Below are 21,565 nucleotides of genomic sequence, written 5' to 3' on the forward strand. Positions count from 1 at the left end.
ACGCTGTCTGCTCTCAGGTACGGCACAGAAGTGAAGTAATCAAAGCATGTACTAACATCTGAGAAAGGCAACATGTGCTCAAGTGCCTGCTCCATTTTATTGCCAAAGCCACGTTTTTAAAAGCAGATGAAAAGCCTCCCAGAAAAGCAAGTAATCGACCACTGTGTATCTGTTCTTTGCCAAATACTGAGCTGCTTAAAAATCTAATGCTCATGTGAAAGCCATCCTCGTCAGGTTTACGTGACTCAAGGAACCTGAGCTTTTGCTCTTCCTCTTCTCACTTGGAAGCTCCTCTGCACACTTCAGAGAATTTATGTTTTACACATGTAAATAAGCATGGCCACATCAAAAGACTGTTTATTATTAAATCAAATACTTCATGGAGAAAGAAAAAAAACAAGTGTATGAAAAATGCTCCATCATTTGGTATCAACTTACTTCACTCAGCCTGTCTTCAGAACATTTTTTTTGTTCTACAACCAGTTATTTAAATTACACTGAATCAGGTGTAGATCATTTCCTGATTCAGTATTTTTATATGCTTGACACCAGCCATATATTGAACTATTTGAATATTCCCAGGCATGGAAGAATGGTTCTGCTCATCTTCCCTGCACAAGCAAAGTTATGACTGACTGCAGGATGGTAGCACAGTGTACTCTGATTAAATCCAGCATTTGTGACTGAATTAAATGTTCTTTGAATTAAATGTTCTTCTTTCATCCTCTTGTTCTTACTTATTCCCCCCTTTAGAAAAAGTGCAGTACTGAAATGTGGTTATGAAATATCGGTAAATAAATCACAACATAAATAGATATACATTACAGTGAGGCCACCAGTCTCCTCATTGCTCCCACCTTTGTGTGATCCTGCTTTTACAATGAGGTACAGCAACTTATTTTGAGGAATCAGTTAAGGCAAATTCCTACCTCCACATACAGGTTTTTTGTTATTTTATTTTTGAAACAACCAAACAGGGTGGCTTTGCGTTAGAATGCACAGTTGACCAGCAGCATTTTAAAAAGTATTTCTATATGAGAGGTGAAAGTACAACTCAGCTACAAAGAACAATGAATCTCTCTGCATGACATAGGATCTATTCTAGTTAGCCCATTCTCTAACTTTGTTTTTGTATTCTGTACCTTTGCTCCTGAACAATGGGCATAACCATTCTTTTTCCCACTGCTTGCACAAATTTGATACAGAGAATGAGCAAAACCCACACATATACAAAATAAAATGTTGTTGGATAAATGCATCAGTAAAACATGTATTTCTAATATTTCATCAGTCTTCCTAAGATACAACACAGAGAAGTCCTATCATTACATCTTTCTGCAATCAGAAATGTAAAGTGCTTCAGAATGAAGCAGATTTCCAGAACTGCCTCTAAGAAAAAATTCTTGCAGAACTCATACACCAACTAATCTGTTTTCAAGGTAAAGCACGTATAACATGTTGGAGTCAGACATTATTATTCCCACCTTATTACTGAAGTGAGGGAGAGAGCTGACAAAAGATTTGTAAAACCACACACCCAGATTTCAGTAACATTAAGCTTAATCAGACCCTTTATGTTTTGCTTTTAAAACTACCAAAGTGACTCTGCTTTTAGCATACAAATACGCATGGAAATAGAGCAGCAATATGGATAAACTTACCTGTTAATTTTACATTATTGGATTAGCTTGCCTTTCTTGCACAGAATGACCCCAAGAATAAGTTCCTGCACATTTAGTATCCTGGGAATCTAATGTTCACACACCAGACAACATAAAAAGATCAGCAGGAAGAGCATGATGCTTTAACAGCAAGACTTGCATTTCCTGTCTCATCTGTTTGGGTTATTTAACTCTAACTGTAATGTTCCCGAATGCCATTGGTCATATCCCTTGTCTCCTTTTTGTTAACTATGATCAGCTCTAATGCTGATTAAAAAAGCATCTGCAAACCTACTCAGTACTCACAACCAATTTAAGGCCAATATAGCCTGCTCCATCTGTCCCTTCTGAAAATCCTAATAGTCCTAAAACCTTCTGAGATTAATCTGTTGAGACCAGGACATCCTGTCTCAAGTCTCATTTACTTGTGACTCGACAAATTTACTGTGAAGAAGCAGGAAAGATCATAATGACAACATATGCTGAGTACAACGTTACTTACTATTGCTCAAAGTTAAATGACATTGTAATTCAATTTTGATTGTTAAAACTGCTTTTATGTATTCTTTCATTTCTGCGAACTCATTATAAGCAGAATGGTAGTACACAGATGTGAAAGGGTAGGAAAAGCACAAACTGTGCCTTGCAATGACTTAGCTAAAGATCTGGGTGATGCACTATTTAAAAGAAAAAGAGTCTGCACAACACAGAATCACTGGGGTTGGAAGAGATCTCTTGAGATCCAACTCTTGAGGTTCAACCCCCTGCTCACACGAGTTTAGCTGGAACAGGCTGCACAGGACTGTGTCCAGCTGAGTTTTGAATACCTCCATAGATGGACACTCCACAACATCTCTGGGCAAACTGTCTGACCAGTGTCACAGTAAAAACAGTGTTTCCTTGTGCTCAGATGAAGTTCTACTTTTTTTAATGTGTGCTCTTTGCCTATTGTCCGACAAAGGTAGGTGCTCTAAGTGGTAGAAACCTCTGAGATTTTCCCATTAATTTGGATAGAATGAAGTTTTAATGCCTGAATTCTAAATGACGACCTTTCTTCAAATACAATCCATTGCAGTTCAACTGCAGCACAATCCAAAATACTGCTGTTTTAGCCAAAGCCAGTAATAAACGGCCAAATATTTTATCAGCAGTGAAAGAGAAAAGCTTTTTGTATAGTCTGCTGCTACTTGGAGTGGTTATTACTGAACCGAGCTGTGAATGATGAACAGCCAGCCTTTACGAGATTCGGAAGCTGACCCTGACTGCTGCTCACCCAGGACCCCTTTCGTGCAGCTGTGCACAAATCTGTGCAGGCTCCTAAAGGTACAAAAGGCACAGGTGTGCGGAAGTCTTAATGTTTTATCTTAAATCCTAATAATTTCACGTGAACCTTCAGCGCTTCTATGGGATCTCAGAGACAGCTCCAACAACCACCTTAGCTCATTCAGTAGGCTGGATCAGGGTTGCCCATGGCACCAGAAGCACGTGAAGATCAGAACTTTCACCAGAAACACTGCACACAGTCAGCTGATCTGATGCCATTCTCAAACTATGATGCTCATGGACACTGAAATGCAGGTTAGTACAGCTTTGTGTTACTTTAAACATAGAAGGCTTGAAAAAGCTATTGACACAACTCTTGCTCATGATTCCTTTCTTTATCCACATGTCCTTGGAAGTTTATCATGACTTTCCAGCTTGCAGGTCCAGATTTTGAATCCTTGTACTAAGTATTCATATGGAGGTCAAGAGATGAGATGAGAAAGACTGTCAAAGAAAACAAAATAGTTCCCACTATTCTTAACAAGATCTGGACATGAGGTACAGGAATTCAGGATGGATCTTCACAGGGTAAGTAGAACAAGAATGTGAACATGTAGAAATGCTTATGCTGCTGTTTATTCTATTACAGAAGCTGTAGGTTCAGCGCAGCATCATGATACAAAACTAGGACTAGTGTTAATTAATCTTACCGTGTCGTTTTGCTGGTTCATTTTCTGCAATGCATTTTCTTAGTATTTAGTATTGCAAAAATGAATCACATCCAAAACAGGGAAAAACTTCTAAAATCTTCAAATTAAAAGGCTTGTAACTTCCTCCTGGAGTGGATGTTGTGTGTCCACTTATGTGTTCCTTAATTTACCTGTGCTCTCTGTCCTTTCCTCGGAAAGCAGTCACAGATTTTAAGCCAAATTCACCTATAACACTGCTATGATTCAGTTTTAATGCACATGAAAAACATTAGCAACTATCCCCAATGAACAACATTTTTATGATTATAAATCTTTCAGAGGTTTAGCAAGATGCAGCGATAATGCATTCCAGGATTAAATACGGTTCACTATGTGAACAACATAAATTATGAATGATATCCAAACCTAGTTTGTTAATACTTCAAGAGCTGAGTATGACTTAGATCCACATAACAATGTCTGAGGCTGTTAGAGAAAAGAAAGCTATGTTGTATTTCATATTCTGAAGTGTAGAAGAGAGAGATGAAGTGATACTGCTAGCGTAAAAGAAAAGCACTGGAGCTTGGGAATAGCCAAAAAAAAGTCCCAAGAGTTCATTCTCAGTGCTATCCCACTCCGACATTTCCTGAATTATCCAAATATTTGTGTGAGTGTTACTTCTGAGATTCAGCATGTTCCAAGAAGACAGTCCTAGAAACAGATAAATTAGGCAAAATGGCAAGGCATTTTGAAGATGCACACTGACTGATGTACTTGCTTACGGAAATGTAGCAGAGGACATGGTCCATAAGATATTAGTAGACCGGATTTTTGTATCTTACATCTGGCTCCTGCTATGTACCCATTATCACAAGGCATTTCAGATAAATACTACATACAGATTATCTTCATAAATCAGTAAGGACTCAAGGTAGAGGGAAAGATATTATGCATGACTTTTTGCACTGTACTTTGAGCGATCTAGCTGTATATAGAACCAGGTTATGTATGACATGGGTATATTGCTGTTATTCTCCTTCCACAGCTTACTTTCCTTGTACTGCTCCTGTTACTCCCTGTGCGTTTTGCTACAAGACAATGCCTTCTCTTTGTACATGGGCTCTGTCTTCCTGAGTTGCCAGGAATTCATGCACAGAAAGGTCACCAGGAATGGACTGGATCCACTTGAAACCAAGAGATAGTGGTGGAACCAGCTTCCTGCTCAGAGGGTTTTGATGGATCCCAGGAATGACAGGCCTGAACTCCAGAGATCAGTTTCCAACGTTAGAGATTAATCAATGAAAAGATACTGATGCCTACTGAATAGTCTACCTACAAGAACAGCCAAATAAAGAGGAAGCTACAAAGATGACAAGTTATGAGCTTCAAATGAATGGGTGAGGGTGTCAGTATATCTGTCTGTGCCCAAAAGAGCATTAAAGGCAGTTCCACAAGCAGTAAAATAATAAAGCAAGTTGCTTTTGACTCCTCTTCACTATTTTTTTTTTACCTTAGGCATATTAAAATTCTACACGGATTGCTTTTGTTTCATCCTTTCAGCCTTTTAGCCATTTGTACAACCTTACTGATTCTCCTACTCTTTTTCAAAAAATTAGCTAAGCCTGTTCAGGAAGTAAAAAAAAAAAACACAACTTAGTGATGATGGAGGTAAGAGAGGAGGCACAGGCAAGCATGACTACATGTGCAGAAAAGAATAACTAAAGCTGGTGAAGCGACTAGAAAACAAGACTTCTGAGGAGTGGCTGAGGGAACTTGGGATGTTCAGTCCGAAGAGGAGGTTGAGAGCAGACCTACTTGCTCTCTGTAACTACCTCAAAAGAGGTTGCAACTAAGATGGTGTCAGTCTCTTTCCTTAGGTAACAAGTGATAGGAAGCAAGGAAATGGTCCCCAGAGAAGGTTTAGATTGGACATTAGGAATAATTTTTTGCTGTTGAGGGTGGTCAAGAACTGGAACGGGCTGCCCAGCAAAGTGGTGGAGTCCCCATTGCTAGAGGTGTTTAAGAGACACATGGCACATGCTTTAGTGATGGGACTCAGTAGGTCAGGTTGATGGTTGGACTTGGTGATCTTGAAGATCTTTTCCAACCTAGATGAATCTATGATAAGCCTAATATTTCAAACAAAAGTAGTCTAAAGAAGATATTTTTAAAAATATCTACGCTAAGTCAGTTCAGAGATTTGAAATAGTACCATCAAGGAAAACAAAGATGACTTCTGACTATTAATGGAAAGGCTATTAACTCACTATTATTGTTTAAGTGTAAGAATTGAAAACAATGAAGTAATTTATTGAAACAAGTGCATAACTCTTTTCCATGTGCATAGGACTCCTCAGTATAATAAACTTTTAAAATTCTTTATCCACATTTTCTCAAGCTACATCTGTATTCACATATAAAATGGATGTGACAGCCATGGCTGCAGGTTTGACTGACATATATAATATTCACCACATTCTACCTGCATTAAATTCCTTTATTTTAGTGGAAAAGAAACCTTGAAAAAATATAATCTACCATCATGCAAGACTGAGAACACACAAGTAATATGGGTGCTATGAAATGATTTGAAGAACTTTGCAAGGATATTGATAAATCAGATTTAATCACCCCTTTCAGTGATCAAGCCAGCGAAGAGTTTTTGCAACAGATTCTCTACTGCTTCTAATTGCTGAAATATGGTGCTAGAAAATGTGAATGACTCCTCTTGAAAGTGTCTAAACTGCTTCCAGAGGTAAAATGACTCTGGAAACAATACAGCCATGAGGTACCTGAGCTCATAAACCATGTCAGTTCTGCAGCTGGTTCTTCACAGGGTCAAAACACCCTCTCTGTCTCCATGATTAATTAAATAACAGTACAAATATCCTGGCCATTTGTAATCAAGAGCTGCTTCTACATGAATCACAAAAATATTTTATATCCACTCATTAAAGTTACTGCCGTCTGTGACACACCAGGATATTTAGTCTTGGATGTGTGACAAGCAGGTGCTGATTTAATTGGTGGTCTAAGGTAGCCCATTAGCTTGAGGCAATGGGAGACATGCTCTTGACTCAGACAATGCACTACGGAGCTACATCTGCATAACTCCCACATATATACTGCCCATTATCCTGCCTCGATTTGACAAGTTGTACCCTGAGAGTTATCACAGCCTGATGGCATGAACTTCAGGCAGGGTCTAGCCATCAATCTACCAACATTAGAAGACTAAAATTCTTTGTTTCAACAGAAAGAGTAATTTATCTTTGGCCGGTGAAATATGAGTGCAATTACCATGGAATAGGATAAAATCCATTTCAGTTGTTATTTGACATCATCATCCACCCTCATAAAAGAAAGTGAAGACATCAATTAATTTTACTTCCATGAAGAAGCTAATACCCATAGTGTTTTCAAATCTTGCAGGTGGTTCCATAAGAAAGAACCCAATTATCTTTTCTATTTATTATCAGCAATAGTTGTATCACAGGCAGCACAATACAAAGCATCTGGACACCTGTAGATGTACTATTCAATTAGAGAGTGTAATTAAAGAAGTGAAAGGAACTATGCTATACTTACCAGGCTTTACAAGGCTTGTCTTTGTCTCCTTCTTACATCGAGTCAGCTGTGTGTTTCCTTCACTCATTGTCCCTGAATTGAATTTCTTCCTGGAGAAGTCTCCATCACTACCAGTGCAAAAACTGATTGGACTGTGTCCAGCATCAGAAGGAGTCTTAACTGGAGATACTGACTGGCTACTAGGACAGCCAGTGTCATCTAAAGAGAAAAGGAGAAACATCAGAATTTCTAACTAGTAAGTACATGAAGCTGGCAAAATGAAAAAAAAATATATATAAAAAAATGGGCTACAACTATTTACAGTCTTACTTGTTACATCTAACCTTGGCTCTGAAATCTGCTGAGAAGCTATTAGTTTCTCCCATTTGTTTAAAAATTTTGGATACCTTATGGTGGTCTGAAATGGTGAGTGCTTGTTTCACCAAGCCTGATAAAAATCAGGGGCTACACAATAAAAACCAATATCTAAGATAAATTCTTTTGACTCATCGAGGATAGGGAATACTGTGACATGAACATTAAGAAATGTCCGTAAGACATGAGAATGGCTTGTATCACTGTGTGCACACTGCATGACAAGCAAGCATGGGCCATACATGTTCCTTCAAGGTATGTTCCTATCTGAACAAGAGGAAGATCTACTGATAGAACTATAGGTCTACATGAACTATCTAGAACTATCTGTCTGTATGTACAAAGTCAAGATTTTCATTTAACTGGAATTAATAAATGTTTTTTTATTATTATTATTTCTTTTAAAGTGAGCATGATCACAGCGCTCCTTCATTCTTAACGAGTGGATGTGTGTTGTTACCTCTTTCTGAAAAGGGTGCATTACACACAGACTGCTTTTGTTTAAAGCAGAATTCTTCTGAGGGAACACCCATGCTGGGAACACCAGCAATCACTGTTTGGAACAGAGCAGCTTTTCTGATCTCCAGAAATACAAACACTGCAGCTCTTAACAATGAAATGCAAAGTAAAATGTCAGAGTCGAGATGAAATCCACACATCAACCCCCACCCCTGGCCTTCACCTAAATCCCTCTTGAATAATCACATCTCTTGTAAAAGTCACGGTGGTTTTAGAGAAAGACAACAAAAACAAACACGCTACCCTGACACTGGGAAGCCATGAATATTCACCCTCCTTGAGCAATGTAATCGTTTGTTCTTTCCCAGGACAAAATGAAAGCTGCCATCTTACTAATGCAATTGCACTCAGTTCCCAGTGCATTACCTTTGTCTAACATGAAACTCAAAGAAGTACCTGTAATTTGCATGACCATATTGCACCTACCACTTCCATCCTGTTCCTAATTTAGGTCAAGCCTGATCTTGCAACGAGCTTTGCATGGGCAGACTATTTTAGTCAGCCTGTGACTGTACGTTTATGAGGTTAGAAAAAAAAAAGTCTAACGCCCCCCCAGACCCCTCCCCAGCAAAGAGAAGCTTTTCCTACGATTAACTATCGCTCCCTCAGTACAGTAAAACGTCTGCATCCTTCCATGTGAAGGAGTTTCCATGGTGTCTGACCTCTCTGCCTTCACCCACTGAAATGTTCTGCCCCCCTTCTCTCCATGTTGTGCCCCCAGCACTAGGCAGGTTACCCAGAAGAGCTGCCTGTCCAGTGCCTGTAACACGCAGCAGCACGGAAGAGCAGCCAGCACTCGGAGGTATTGCTGCCCACACCCATACAAGCTGCCACAAAAGATGCCAGCCACAGGAGGAGCCAAGCCTATTCTGAGAATGAGCTCCCCAGGCACAAAGGTGAGTAACGGTGCGAACACCTCATCCTGCTTAATTGTATTTCATTCCTCCAGCACAGTTAAGCCCTCAAGCAGCTCCTTTTGGCATCTTGCTACCGACTTCTGCGGTTCAGAATTAGGTCCTAGAGAAATAATGGCAAAGAGAAGACTGTTCGTAAGGCTTCCTGCCCATCCATTTCAGCCCACGTTCACACTGACTGAAGCAGTGCTGTCCAACGCACGGCTTTTGTTTACTTTTCATCCTTTCCATTCACATCAACATCACGATATAACTCAACACAGAGAAGACAGAAAGCAGTTTCCTCCCAGGTCTGTGCCCATTTCCTTTTTCAAGGGTTCAGAGTCTTTTCTACAGGCTGTAGGGCTGTTATCTGCAGGGGAGTGAATCAGCGTGGCAGTGAGCTTTTGAGTTGTATTTAAGCAGTTCCTTTAGCTACACCCAATGTTTCTTCTCTTTAGCAGCACACAAATATTTATAATCAAACATATTTAGGATAAAGTGCATGTTCGCGGAGTTTATTTTTCTTACAGCCTTTGCACTTAGATGCTTCTCTTTGTAGTATTATTTTCATAACACTGTGTTCAAAAAACAAAAGACTGAAGAAGACTGAGAAAGAAACTAGTTACAGCCACCAATAAAATCACTGCAATTACTAAACAGAATCTGCAGACCTTATGGATGTGTTTTATATGGGAGACTTTGTGTACATATGACAACCAGAGATATAAAGATCCCACCTGAAGAACCTCAGAACTGATAAAACCTCAAAATGATGAAAAACCTAAGCTGCAGCATTACGAATTGCTGCATTAGAAGACAAATATGCAAAACCATCTCTGAGTTAAGAAAATAGGGTAGCTAAAGAAAGCATACAAAACTAAATATTTTAATTACAAGCTTCCCTCCCGTTGCTGCTGCTACCACATTGATTGCATTGATCAGATAATGCCAGATGTGCATCTCCTTATTTTATGCTTAAGGACTACAGTTTTTGTTGCATCAGGGCATTTATTAAAGGAACAAATGGCATGAAGAACAACAGGTCTTCTCTACTTGTACCGCTGGCAACCTTTAGCCACACTGATAATCAGGTGAGCATTCCCACTCCAACTGAAGGAAATGAATGATTTTATTGTACTCTGTTTTCTCTGATAGTTTGGCATTTTTAATGTAATGTATACCCTCTACTCCTTCTACAGAAATAAAAAACCAGAATTAGCCAGAAATATGAACAGAATTTAATATTTCCAATTTTTCTTCCATGCTGCTGACAAACATTTTTCCGTGACTGCTTTTTGCAGTGCCTTTTAAAGAATCAAAGCATTTACTGTCACAGGAAGGAACAGTTGCCTGTGAAACATGGGAGCTCACCACCGAAGGCCGGGTTGCAGAGGCTGTGCTGCACAGGGAGGGACACACCTCCCCACCAGCCTGCACCTCGCCGTTCTGCTACAAGGAAAAGTCCTTGGGGTGCCACCCACCTGCTCAGTGCAGGGCAAACTGCCTGCACTTACCTTTGTTTCTTCCTGCTACTGAAGCCTTAAGGAGCTAGTTGTTTATATTCAGCCACCCTCCATCCCACACAGCCCGCCCTGCCCACTGCCACAGCACGCACCTCTTCTTCCACAAAAGGCTGCAGTGGAGGTCCCAGGGGACCAAGACTTCCCCCCATACCTCCAGGCTCCTCCAAAACCATGCTGACAGCTCAGAGAGGAGGAGGTGAAAACCCCAACCTGGCCAGCAACAGGCCGAGATAAGGAACCTGTTTCCAAAGCTGGGTATAAGGAAACAGAAGCGGATGAGCCCACGGTGGAGTTCACCCTCTGCTGAAGGCATGGTGGGAACGCAGTTTTCAGCAACATCAGCAAAGGATCCAGTCTGATAATTTGCATTGCCCCATAAAGGATTTCAGGTCCAGCTCTCAGGACCATACATACACTTAATTTACCTTCTTGGGCACGAGTACCGGGGGGACAGCAGAGAGAAAGCTGGTGAAATCTGCTATGAAAGTCAATACCAATAATCCTGCTTGTGTTATTTACTTGACAAACAGAGGGAAAACACATAAATAACGCATGACTTGCACTGCTTTCCTAGCTATACTCATGGTGTCTTGTTTTCACCGCGGCCTCCCAAGAGCGTTCTGGAAGTAGCTTTTCCCTTTGAACATCAGCTGGATTTCATCACTGAAGCGCTGTGTCTAACCCCTCTCCCAGATCAGATGCACTCGCCAAGTTTCGAAGCCAAACATGGGATAGTGTCTCCTCAAACAAACAACGGGGGAAGTTACTCAGCATACTCTGACATTTGCATGCACTGACTAACTTTCAAATATTAAAGTCAGAGTATAAACAAGAGTGTTAAAGGCAATAATACTCTAACAACTGACAAAAAAATTGTTCTCACGGACTTAAATGCCACGCGTGATATTTTTCTCTGATCTTCTGGGCACAGAGGATATACAACTTTCACTGCAATGCACTTCAGAGCCTTTAGAAAAATACCACCTTTTCCTAAAGTCTTCAAGCAATACTCGTGTATGTGGCAACAATACACAACCTCCTCATTTAATCCATCCAGCTAATTAATTCACTCTTTCTGTGGAACCACTCACTTACTTCTACCTTCATTCCTAGCTGCCAGATCTAGTTGTGTGCTTTTACGAGTCCACACTGTCTGCCCCCTACCTGACCTCTTTGCTCCTGTCGTGTGTTCATCTTCTCTTAAGGTTCCCTCGATCGACGTTCAAACTCTACCCACCCTGCATTTCCACCAAGGAGTGTGCGTTTCAGAATTAAACACAGGACTCTAACGAACTTTTAGCAGTGCACTGAGGCACAACCTGTACCCTGACTTTCACCTGACAGTTCCCTTTCTGCCCGCCCACGGCTCTGCAGGTCTGTGGAGCCGTGGCTCTGCAAACACGGTGCGCTGTGAGCTGGTCAGTGACAATGAGCCACCAAGGCTATTTCAGAATTATTCAGGAGAATCTCCCATTCTGATGGTTTGCCCCACATTTTTTAAACCCTTAAGGGTTGTTTTGGTCTTCTTTTCATGGCTGGTCTTGTAACACGGATATTTTATGCACTGATGAAAGTTGCTGGTAGACAGCAAAGAATATATCACTGAGGTTTAGTCATCTGCTACCAACAGTTTGTCACCTGCAGACCAGGACAGATTTTTACAAAACCACAGACTGTTGACAAAAGTGTTGAATGACTTCCCCAGAAGTAGAACCCTAAAAATACTAGTTGTGGTCTTTCTGATTAATCCTAAATTCATTTTACATTTTTATTTTTAAGATCTATTGGGATTGTATTTAATAAAATTAATTTGAATATCATGCGCTTCTAAGGCAGATGTCTTACCAGAAATCAAGCATACTAAAGCAGAGTAGAAGAGCAACCAAAGCTATAGCCCTGTCCAAAAAAGAGAAGAGGTTTATCTGACAAGGCCTACTTACATGAAATCCTGCTAAGCAAATTATTTCCACATTTAATCTCTCTGCCTCTGCAGACCGAACTTGAATGAACTGTGCTGCACTTTGCCTGTGTGTGAAGGCAGGCTAACAGCTCCACCACCCCCTCAGGCAACCTGGCGAGGTTGTGCCAACTCCTGTCCTCGAAAGTTTTCAAGGCTCTGAGACACAAAGCCTTGGCTGGTGTGATGTAATGCTGGCAACAGCCCTGCCTCGGAGAAGAGGTTGGACTAAATGATCCTGGACAAACTACATGCTCAGGATCATACTTCTCCTTGACATTTTGTATATATTCCACAGCTGGGAACCATTTTTTTTCCCCAGTCCATCTTTCAAGCTGTTTTAATGTTCTAGTTGCAAAACCTAACCCAGTAGTGAGGTAGGTAAAATCAAGACCAAACACCTCCAACTCCTCTTCGTTGCTGCTTATGTTCCTATCATCATCATACAGACAACCACGACGTCTGCCCTTTACCAGTCATTTTGTGCTTGCGTCCACCACACCCAGAGGCACACAAACGCTGACAGGCTCACATTCTGCAGAAGATGGGAGACCAAGGTGAAAAGGGATGGATCAAGAACTCCTAAAGCTTGGGCATCTTTTACCAGGTAGTCTTTTCCATAAACGTGTCCCTAAACATATCAGCTCTTGACATCTGACTGATAATAAATGTTATACTCAAGCAGCAAATTTTAATTGACTTTGGCAGCAAACGATGCCTTTGCTAATCTTCATTGTATTTGAACATTTCACTAATAAGCAGGACTGATCTGAGTTCTGGGAAACCACCTGAAAAGAGGACTCTGTCGTTACATTTATAGCACAACTAATGGCATTGGTATTAGAGAACAGAAGCATCAATGCCTACTAGTAAAGATATCAATAAAAAGAGCACTGTTACTAGGAGAACACTGTGGTCAGCAATAGCACAGCGCCTGGAGTTTTGTTATCACATCACAGAAAACATTTGGACAAGGTGTTTAACATGATAAAGGACTGGAAATTTTGAAGAAAAATTTTAACTAAAGATGAGGAAAGCAAAGAATCTGAAAAAGAGAGAAAGAAGAGTCTTGGCAGTTTGGTAGTTTTTTAAAGCACTTTCCTAGACCTAAATAACCTTTTGTGAGGCCAACAGTTGGAAACAGAACCACTGCTGGGAACCCTGACAGCACCAAATGTAAGTAACGTTGCCCATTTCACATGAACATCATGTGGAACATGTACAGACGGGTTTGTGTGTGTGTTTATTTCTACTATGCAGCAAGGGAAGAAACAACAAACATTCTATCCAGTTTTGAAGGGATCGATTTTGGAAAGAAAGATATTAAACAGACCACAAAGAAATCTGTAACTGTTCCTCAAATGGTATAAAACATTAAACTCCTTCTTTCTCATATCGCTCTGTCTCCTCCATGGCTGGCAGCGTATGAATGTGACCCTCGCACAACATCACCTCACACAGTTGCACTGTTTACCTTCTGGTGGTGCCTGGAAGCCACATATATTCTATCTATTGTTGTTGTATGTATATTTTACATATTTTTTTATTTTTTTTTAACTGATACCAAACTCAGACTGGCATTTAGCATCACTCCAGGACCCTCTGACTGTAGTTGGTGATATACACACCTCAGAACACTGCTGCAAGATTTCGGGGATATATATTAACCCTATAAATGCACGGTTAGAATGCATCAAGTCGAATTTGTTTTAAAGTATCAAGACTTTCCTTTAATACAGAAGAAATAAAAGACTTGTGATTCGATAAAAGTTTCATTTCTGCTTCAAGTTGTGATGTTCTTCAGTATGCATGGCACCACTCAACTCAGTACAAAATTGTGTGAAAACTATGTTAAAGGAAAAATATTAGATTATGTACTGGTGGTGAAGAAAACATACTATATAGCTTAGAAGTAAGTCAATATAGTTATCACAGTACACAGCACATTGTGACAAATGGTACCAGAAAGGGTGCAGCACAAAGTGTTCTCAGGACACAATCCAAAACGTCCCAGGGACAATGGGGACGCTTCTGCTGACTTCAGGAGGCTCTCGGTCTGGATTTAATGGTTCACAGTGCTGACAGATACATAAAAAGGTGACAACAAACATTCAAAAGGTCAAATATTTTGGCTTCCAGATGTTGTTGTGTGGCACAGACACAAAAGGATAGTTCCTCAGTAAGAGGGAATAAACAGGGAAGTTGAAAGGGATGAAAGGAAAGGCCAAAAATGGAGGAACAGGCAGGCTTTGCTTTTAGTACCTAGACACTTTTCTCACTTCCATGTTTGGAACCCATTTCTGCTGCACAGAAACAGAAATGGTGGCTCACAATACGAAGCAATAATAAATTATTGCACGTACGTTGGCTCAGCAGGAAAATCTCCAGGGAAACAGCAGTGAGAAAAAGAGGCATGTCACCAGCACTGCCCTTATGCAGAGGCCATGCGTGCGTTTTTAAAAGTGGATTTTGTTTTGATGTTTTTGGAAAATTATTATCACAGTGATTGCTACACTGCCTTACAGAGTGCTGCAATCAAAATCCCTGGAGAACAGCTCTACTTCAGAAGTTTGAAAAAATGGCAAAAGCACTGTGCAAAAGCGTAGCACAAAGGACTGCAGGAAAGAGGAGCCAGCTTTCAGTATCAGACATTTGAGCACTTCTAAGTGTTCTCTTCAATCCAGGAACACCAAGAACAAAAAAAAAAGAATAAAAATAAACAAGCCAATAAGGAATTATTTAAACAGAATATTTCTTCATGTAACAAGAAACAAAAAGAATGGGACAGCTTACTGTTTCCATAGTAATACATAAATATATATATATATCCATCCAAATATACATAAATAACAGGGGTAATTATTTATATATACACACATACATGTATATATATATATATATATCAATAGTAGGGTAATTATTTTAGTAATTTATCCTAATGCTATATATGCCTTAATCTATTGACTTGTTAAAATACTGCAAATTTACTTTCCTCTATCTTTCTATTCGGAAATCTATATTTAGGTACACAGTATTGCAGCCTCAAGGGCTAGATGGCTTATGGTACACCCTACTCCAACGCTCTAGCAAAGGAATGATTTAGTAGAGTCACAGGGGGTACACATGTCTTCGTCCAGCAACACAGGTTCAATGCACCTGTACAAACGCCCTGCTCCCCTGCCGTGTGGCTAGCAACATGGGTAGTGCATCCACGCTGATTTTAATAAGCCTGTCGGGAGCCCACATGCTTTTTTTGACATATGCACTGTGAACTCAGTCTTAGCATCCCTCAACAGTTGGGCCCACTGGCAAATAATCTCCAAGTTCAAGTGGGCCATGCACAGGAGCCGCTGAGCAGCGTACGCTAAGACAGAAACTCCTGCTGCTGCAGCGCTTACACCGCAGAGCTTACAATGCCAGCATGTCACCTGAACACTATAGCCTATTACGCTACAAAATTGAGCAAGAAGTTTTTTTAAAAAAAGATCTTTATACCAGATTAATATATATATATGTATATGGAATAAACATTGAACCCAGATCCTGAAATTTGAAGGGAAAAAAAAAAAGAATCTTAAACTCCAAATTCCTATTTTGGAAAGCTCTGGTGGAACGAATCATAATCACTCATACACAGTAACCCTATTTTTTCAATGGCCTGCAGCACTACATAGTCTAGTTACTGAGATGATCTGCAGGTAAGCCTAAGAAAGGAGGAAGAGTTTGCTACCGGAAGACAACAGCTCCTCTGGCTCATAAAGTCTTTTCTGAACTGATTATTAAATATGCAAGTGCTTCTTGCAAAGCTGCATCTGAGTTAACGAAGTACTGCTGCATTATCTGCAGAAACTCAGCCAGCTGGCTTCTGGGAACAGGCTGAAGGTTAAGGCTGAGCATCGTTAAAAAGGTCGCCTCTAAGAACTCTTCTGAATAAGAAATTCAAAATCTAAGCTATTTGGAGGCAGAAACTAGAAAAAAAGAAAAGCCCAAACTGACTTTCTTTTAGAACTGAAAGCTATGCAGACTATTACTCACATTAGCACTTCCAGGCTGCCTTCAATCCAACCAACAGGCGATTTGCTTGGTATCAAAAGGATGTGTACATAAAAATCAAGAATAACACCCCACCCTCAGCACCCTATTTCTTGTAAGGCAAATAGCGCAACTGCAAGTACCAAAGAGAGCCTCATTCCTTCTCAGAGCAGCTGCCAGGCCAGGGACCTGTGAGCAAACTGCATGTTTGTGATGTCTAAAAACGCTCTCCTCCGACGGACAAGGTAAGGGTGCACGGCAGCTTCAAAGCCAGAAGTTATGAGGAAAACATGCATGACATGGGGAAATACTCAGTAGCAGTCGAGCCAGATGAAGCTGCTGGGAGAACATTTTCTCATCACTTAACATGCGCGTTCTGTGGCTGACGTCCAAGCCAGAGGAGGGCAGAGGTTGAAGGAAGAGAAATGCTCCAGTATCAGATGACAAACAGGACCCCAGATGCGCTAAGATTTTAAAGATGGATTGCTCTCAGTGAATAGTGATGCAAAGACTCAGCTTTCAGCTTTCAAAGCTTTCTCAGTTTTCAAAGAGTCAGCAAAGACACAACATTCAGGGAGCATCCAGCTCCATTTGGTATAAACAAGGAATACTGAAAATATATTTCATCACGAATATCACAGGTGAAGTGGATTAACAGTCTCACCCTGGTTCATACAGTCTTACAAAGCAAACTGACACAAAGTCAATTGTAAAAACTTGACCAACACAAACAACCGAGTCTCTGATCTGGTCTTGTAAGACAAAGAGGGAGATGATCATGCAAATTTAAAACTTATCTCAGCCAGAACTAACAAATTCTTCATAAGACATTACGCAGAAAAAAATGAAGTTATCTTTTGCCTATTGCTGAGCGGTACTTTTTGCTGTTTCCACCATACCCACAAAATCATGACAATTCCCCAAAGTTCTCAACCCCTTTATTTTCCTGTCCTTTGCCTACCTGAAACATCATTATCAATAACTACAAGACACTGCTGCTCCCATTTAGAGAGAAACAACTCCAAGCCTTCTTTTATGGACTGGGACCAATGTAAGCACACCAGGGAAATGGACAATGCCAGAAGCTCTAGGGAATCAAGCAGGAAATACATATTCACACAGACTGAGGATGAAAAATCAGTTCTACCAGGGGAAAAAAGAAGTCTACTGATCATAACCACTTAGTGTCAATAATAAGGGAAGAAAGGTAGATAGCAACTTTTCAAGAGAAGGGTAAAGAGGAAAGGAATTATACACTACCTGCTGCTTATCATGAAACTTCTGGCATTTAATGCCCACTACAGAATTATAAAAAAGGCATTTATCCAAATGCTCATGAGCTTCACATACACATGCTAACATTCAACATATTATTCATCTGCTCACCTTTTCTGTTTCAGAAACATTACTTGACAATTTCATTGCAGCACTTGCTGCATGTCACTTTCCAGTAAGATGAAAACGCCGGCTGGAGGCTGCAGCCTCTCCACTCACCTCTCCACACTGCTCTCCTCCATCCCCTCCCCAGGAACAGGAACCAGCAGCCATCTGCTGCTGCTGCTGGGGAATTTCAATCTAAATTAGCCATATGATTATAAGGAAGGATCATAAGTGAAAGGCAGCAAAGAGACATCAGAGAATGAGGAAATCAAGTAAGTGACTTATTATACCTGCATCATGGTAAAAAAAAAAAAAAGCCACCAAACCCATTAACAACAAAAACATATCCTGTGATGGAGGACAGAGATCTGATCATGACCGATCCTCAGCTCAGTAAGTTTTAAAGACTCGCAGCAAACTGAGTGGCGTGTAACTGTTTGGGTGCTGCAGGTAGCTTGAGAGCACAAAGTTCTCAGCATAGGAAAAAAAAATACCAAACTAAACCAATAAAGCATCCAAGGAAGAAGGAAAGATGAATTACAAAGAGAAAAATATCACCAGTTTTGCTTAAAAAGGCTAAGAGAACAGCATCACACTTGAATACCTCCATGAACAGTGCCTTAGAACTGCCAATCCGTGAAATCTGGTACACCCAAAGTAAACACAGAGCTGCTGTGGGGACTCAAGAAATAGCCTACATAGCCTCGTGGGAAAGTAAGGATATTGCTTTGGCAGCACTACCATGAGTAAATTTGAACATGATGCAAAACTAAAGGGTATCAGAAAAAAAAAAGAACGTTAGAATGTCAGCAACCAAAATGAAAGACTTGTTAATGCACAGGAAAAAAATCAGCCACTTGGAAGAGATCGTAAAAATAATGTATTTCTAGAAAGCTTCAAATAATTTTACACATTATTTTCCTACGAGGGAACAGGCAAACTCAAACAGGTGAGGTGGAGGGATTCACAAGGCGTGGGAAAAATTCTTCAGCGTTCTCCTGACCCAAGTAGCTGTTTGTTTAACAATCTGCATTGTTCAGTAAACAATAACCAAACAGACCACTCCACTGAGCCTGAATTGCAAAATCTATCCAAGCTGAGAATGAAATATCGCAATCAGACACAGATATTGTGTTTCGCATCTAGGAAAAATCACTGTACATAGTGCTAGAGGTACTGCTTTTTGTTAGAAGAAGCAAATGTGAAGACAATGATAAATGGGAGCATTTCTGATCATCCTCAGGAAAACGTCTGGTAACTTAAAACACTTTATTCATAAAGAAAGGGAAAGTTCAGAAACTTGCTCTGAAATTAAGCATTACAAAATGTCTGTTTTAATTTGGGAGTTTTAGCTAGATGGAGAATGTTATACTTTCCAAACTACCAACGATTAAAACCTAATTTTCAGTCACCAAAAAATCTTTGGACCTACCACATGCATCCACTACCCAAGGACTTCATGATCTGACCCTCAAAGCCATCATCCACGTGCGTAACGTCACACAGGGCGAAGCGTTTCACTGAGCTGAAAGATTACTCACAGCTAGTAAGCATCTGAGTCACTCACTGCTAGATGAGGGACTTCAGTTGTGCTCAACTCCACACATGACAAATGTTTAACATCAAACAGTCCCTGACATACAGGGATGTTGAAGAGCAAATGACACTCATTTGGGAGAGCAAATGACACTTTTGTGGTGTACAGCCGGGGAGCCCTAGCTTCCTTCTGATACATCACCCGGCCACAGCCCCCTGCTCAGAGGTGGCACCGTGCCCAGCTCACGGCTGGCTGCACGCTGGCCAGGAGCAGCCCGAATTATCCCAATCCTCAAAGTTAACTTCCAGATGGAAACCTCGCCGACACACCGTGGCCCCGCAGGGAGCTCGGTGTCCCAAAACACGCCGAGTTACGGCATCTGACCCACGCCTGATACCTTTACCAGCACTGGCCCCGTCTCCACAGGCGGAGGCTCTCTGGTTTATGGGATTTTCAGGATTCCTCACGCAGCCGCTGCAGGTTTTAAGGCAAATCTTCCTCTTTAGGCAACCGCTCTGCGGCAGCAGACCCGCCAGCTTTGAGCAGCGGGCAGCAGAGCCCTCAGACACCGGGCGGGCAACATCTGGTGCCACTTCGGGCCGCGTACTCGAGGCACAGCCACCGGCTTTCTGCGGGGAATGGGGGGGCTGCGGCTCTCCCCCTCAGAGCCGCGGGACCCCGGTACCTGAGCAGAAGCTGTTGCTGCTGACGGTCCTGGCGGAGCCTCCGGAGGAGCTGGGCGGGTTGAACTCCCGGCTCTCCTCCTCCGAGAAGGGCGACTCGGAGGCGGGGGACACCTTCTGCTGGTGGTGGTGCTGCTGCTGCTGGTACTGCGGCCGGAGGACGAGGCGGGGGATGCGGCTGCGGGACGCCTCCTTCTCGGGCAGCGCCTTCTGCTCCTTTCTCGGCAAGGAAAAGCCCCCCCCCCGGCCTGTCAGGGCCCTCCGCCGCCCGCGGAGGCGGGCAGCCAGCGGCCTCCGCCCCCGGGGGTGGGGGGAGCCCGGCGGGGGCAGCCCGGCGGGGGCAGCCCGGCTCCCCCCCGCAAGGACTGCGGCGCCCCCTGCCCCTCAGCCCTGTTCCCCCCCCCCCCCCCCCACCTTCTCCTTTACCCCCTTCCCCTCCCCGTCCCCCGTCCCCGTCCAGCCCGGCTCTCACCTTGCCGCTCTCCCGCAGGGGCCCCATGGCGCCTTCAGTCACCGCGCAGCCGGGGACGGGCACCTGGCATGGGCGAGAGGGACGCGCTCAGCCGCCGCCGCCGCCGCTCCTCCCGCGGCCGCCTCTGCGCTGCGGGTGGCGGAGCCCGGCCCGGCCCCGCCGCTCCCCGCCCCGACACGTGGTGCCGCCGCCGCCACCGCCGCACAGGGGGGCTGAGGACGGCGGGTCCGGGCCCGGGGGAGCCCCCGAGGCCGCCGCCGAGCCCCCCGAGGCCCGCGGCAGGTGTGGGGCAGGGGCCGGGGACTGCCCCCCGTGGCGGTTGCGCTGGGTGGCCGCGGGCCTTGGTCAGGCGCCGAGGGAGGTCGGTGCTGTGTGAGCGTGTTGCCTCCGTTCCCGGCAGCGGGGCAGCGGCTGAGCCTGCCGCCCCTCGATGTGCATGTGTGAACCCCGCACATCTGCTCCCCAAAAAGTGCTGGGAGTGGATGCAAGGGGTGTGTGTCAGCAGGACTGCCATCTGTGCTGGGTCCACACAGCCCAAAAGGAATCACATAATCGTTACGGTTGGCAAAGACCTTCAAGTTCATCTGGTCCAACCATCCCCCTACCACCAATGTCACCCACCAAACCATGTCCCTAAGCACCACGTCCAACCTTTCCTTGAACACCCCCAGGAACGGTGACTCCACCACCTCCCTGGGCAACCCGTCCCAATGCCTGACTGCTCTTTCTGAGAAGAAATGTCTCCTAATTCCCAACCTGAACCTCCCCTGGCGCAACTTGAGGCCATTCCCTATAGTCCTATCACTAGTTATCTGTGAGAAGAGGCCGACCCCCAGCTCCCCACACCTTACTTTCAGGTAGCTGTAGAGAGCAATAAGGTCTCCCTGAGCCTCCTCTTCTCCAGACTAAACACCCACAGTTCCCTCAGCCGATCTTCATAGGACTTTTGCTCCAGGCCCTTCACCAGCTTCGTAGCCCTTCTCTGGACACATTCCAGGGCCTCGATGTCCT

The 21,565-nt window shown here is 42.8% G+C and overlaps 1 protein-coding gene across 1 annotated transcript in view; it reads right to left on the reverse strand.

The window, feature by feature from the left end:
* The window catches only part of SYBU (syntabulin), a 41,326-nt gene extending 20,616 nt beyond the window's left edge, over positions 1-20,710 (reverse strand). The window contains exons 1-3 of the mRNA XM_066990666.1: positions 20,555-20,710; positions 20,085-20,298; positions 7,202-7,399 (exon numbers count right to left, since the gene is read on the reverse strand). Of these exons, the coding sequence (XP_066846767.1) occupies positions 7,202-7,399; positions 20,085-20,298; positions 20,555-20,581 (439 nt within the window). The 5' untranslated portion in view covers positions 20,582-20,710. The remainder of the gene's footprint in view (positions 1-7,201; positions 7,400-20,084; positions 20,299-20,554) is intronic.
* Positions 20,711-21,565: the final 855 nt, after the last annotated feature.

This window comes from Anser cygnoides, chromosome 2, assembly GCF_040182565.1.
Source record: "Anser cygnoides isolate HZ-2024a breed goose chromosome 2, Taihu_goose_T2T_genome, whole genome shotgun sequence".
NCBI classification, from domain to species: Eukaryota; Metazoa; Chordata; class Aves; order Anseriformes; family Anatidae; genus Anser; species Anser cygnoides.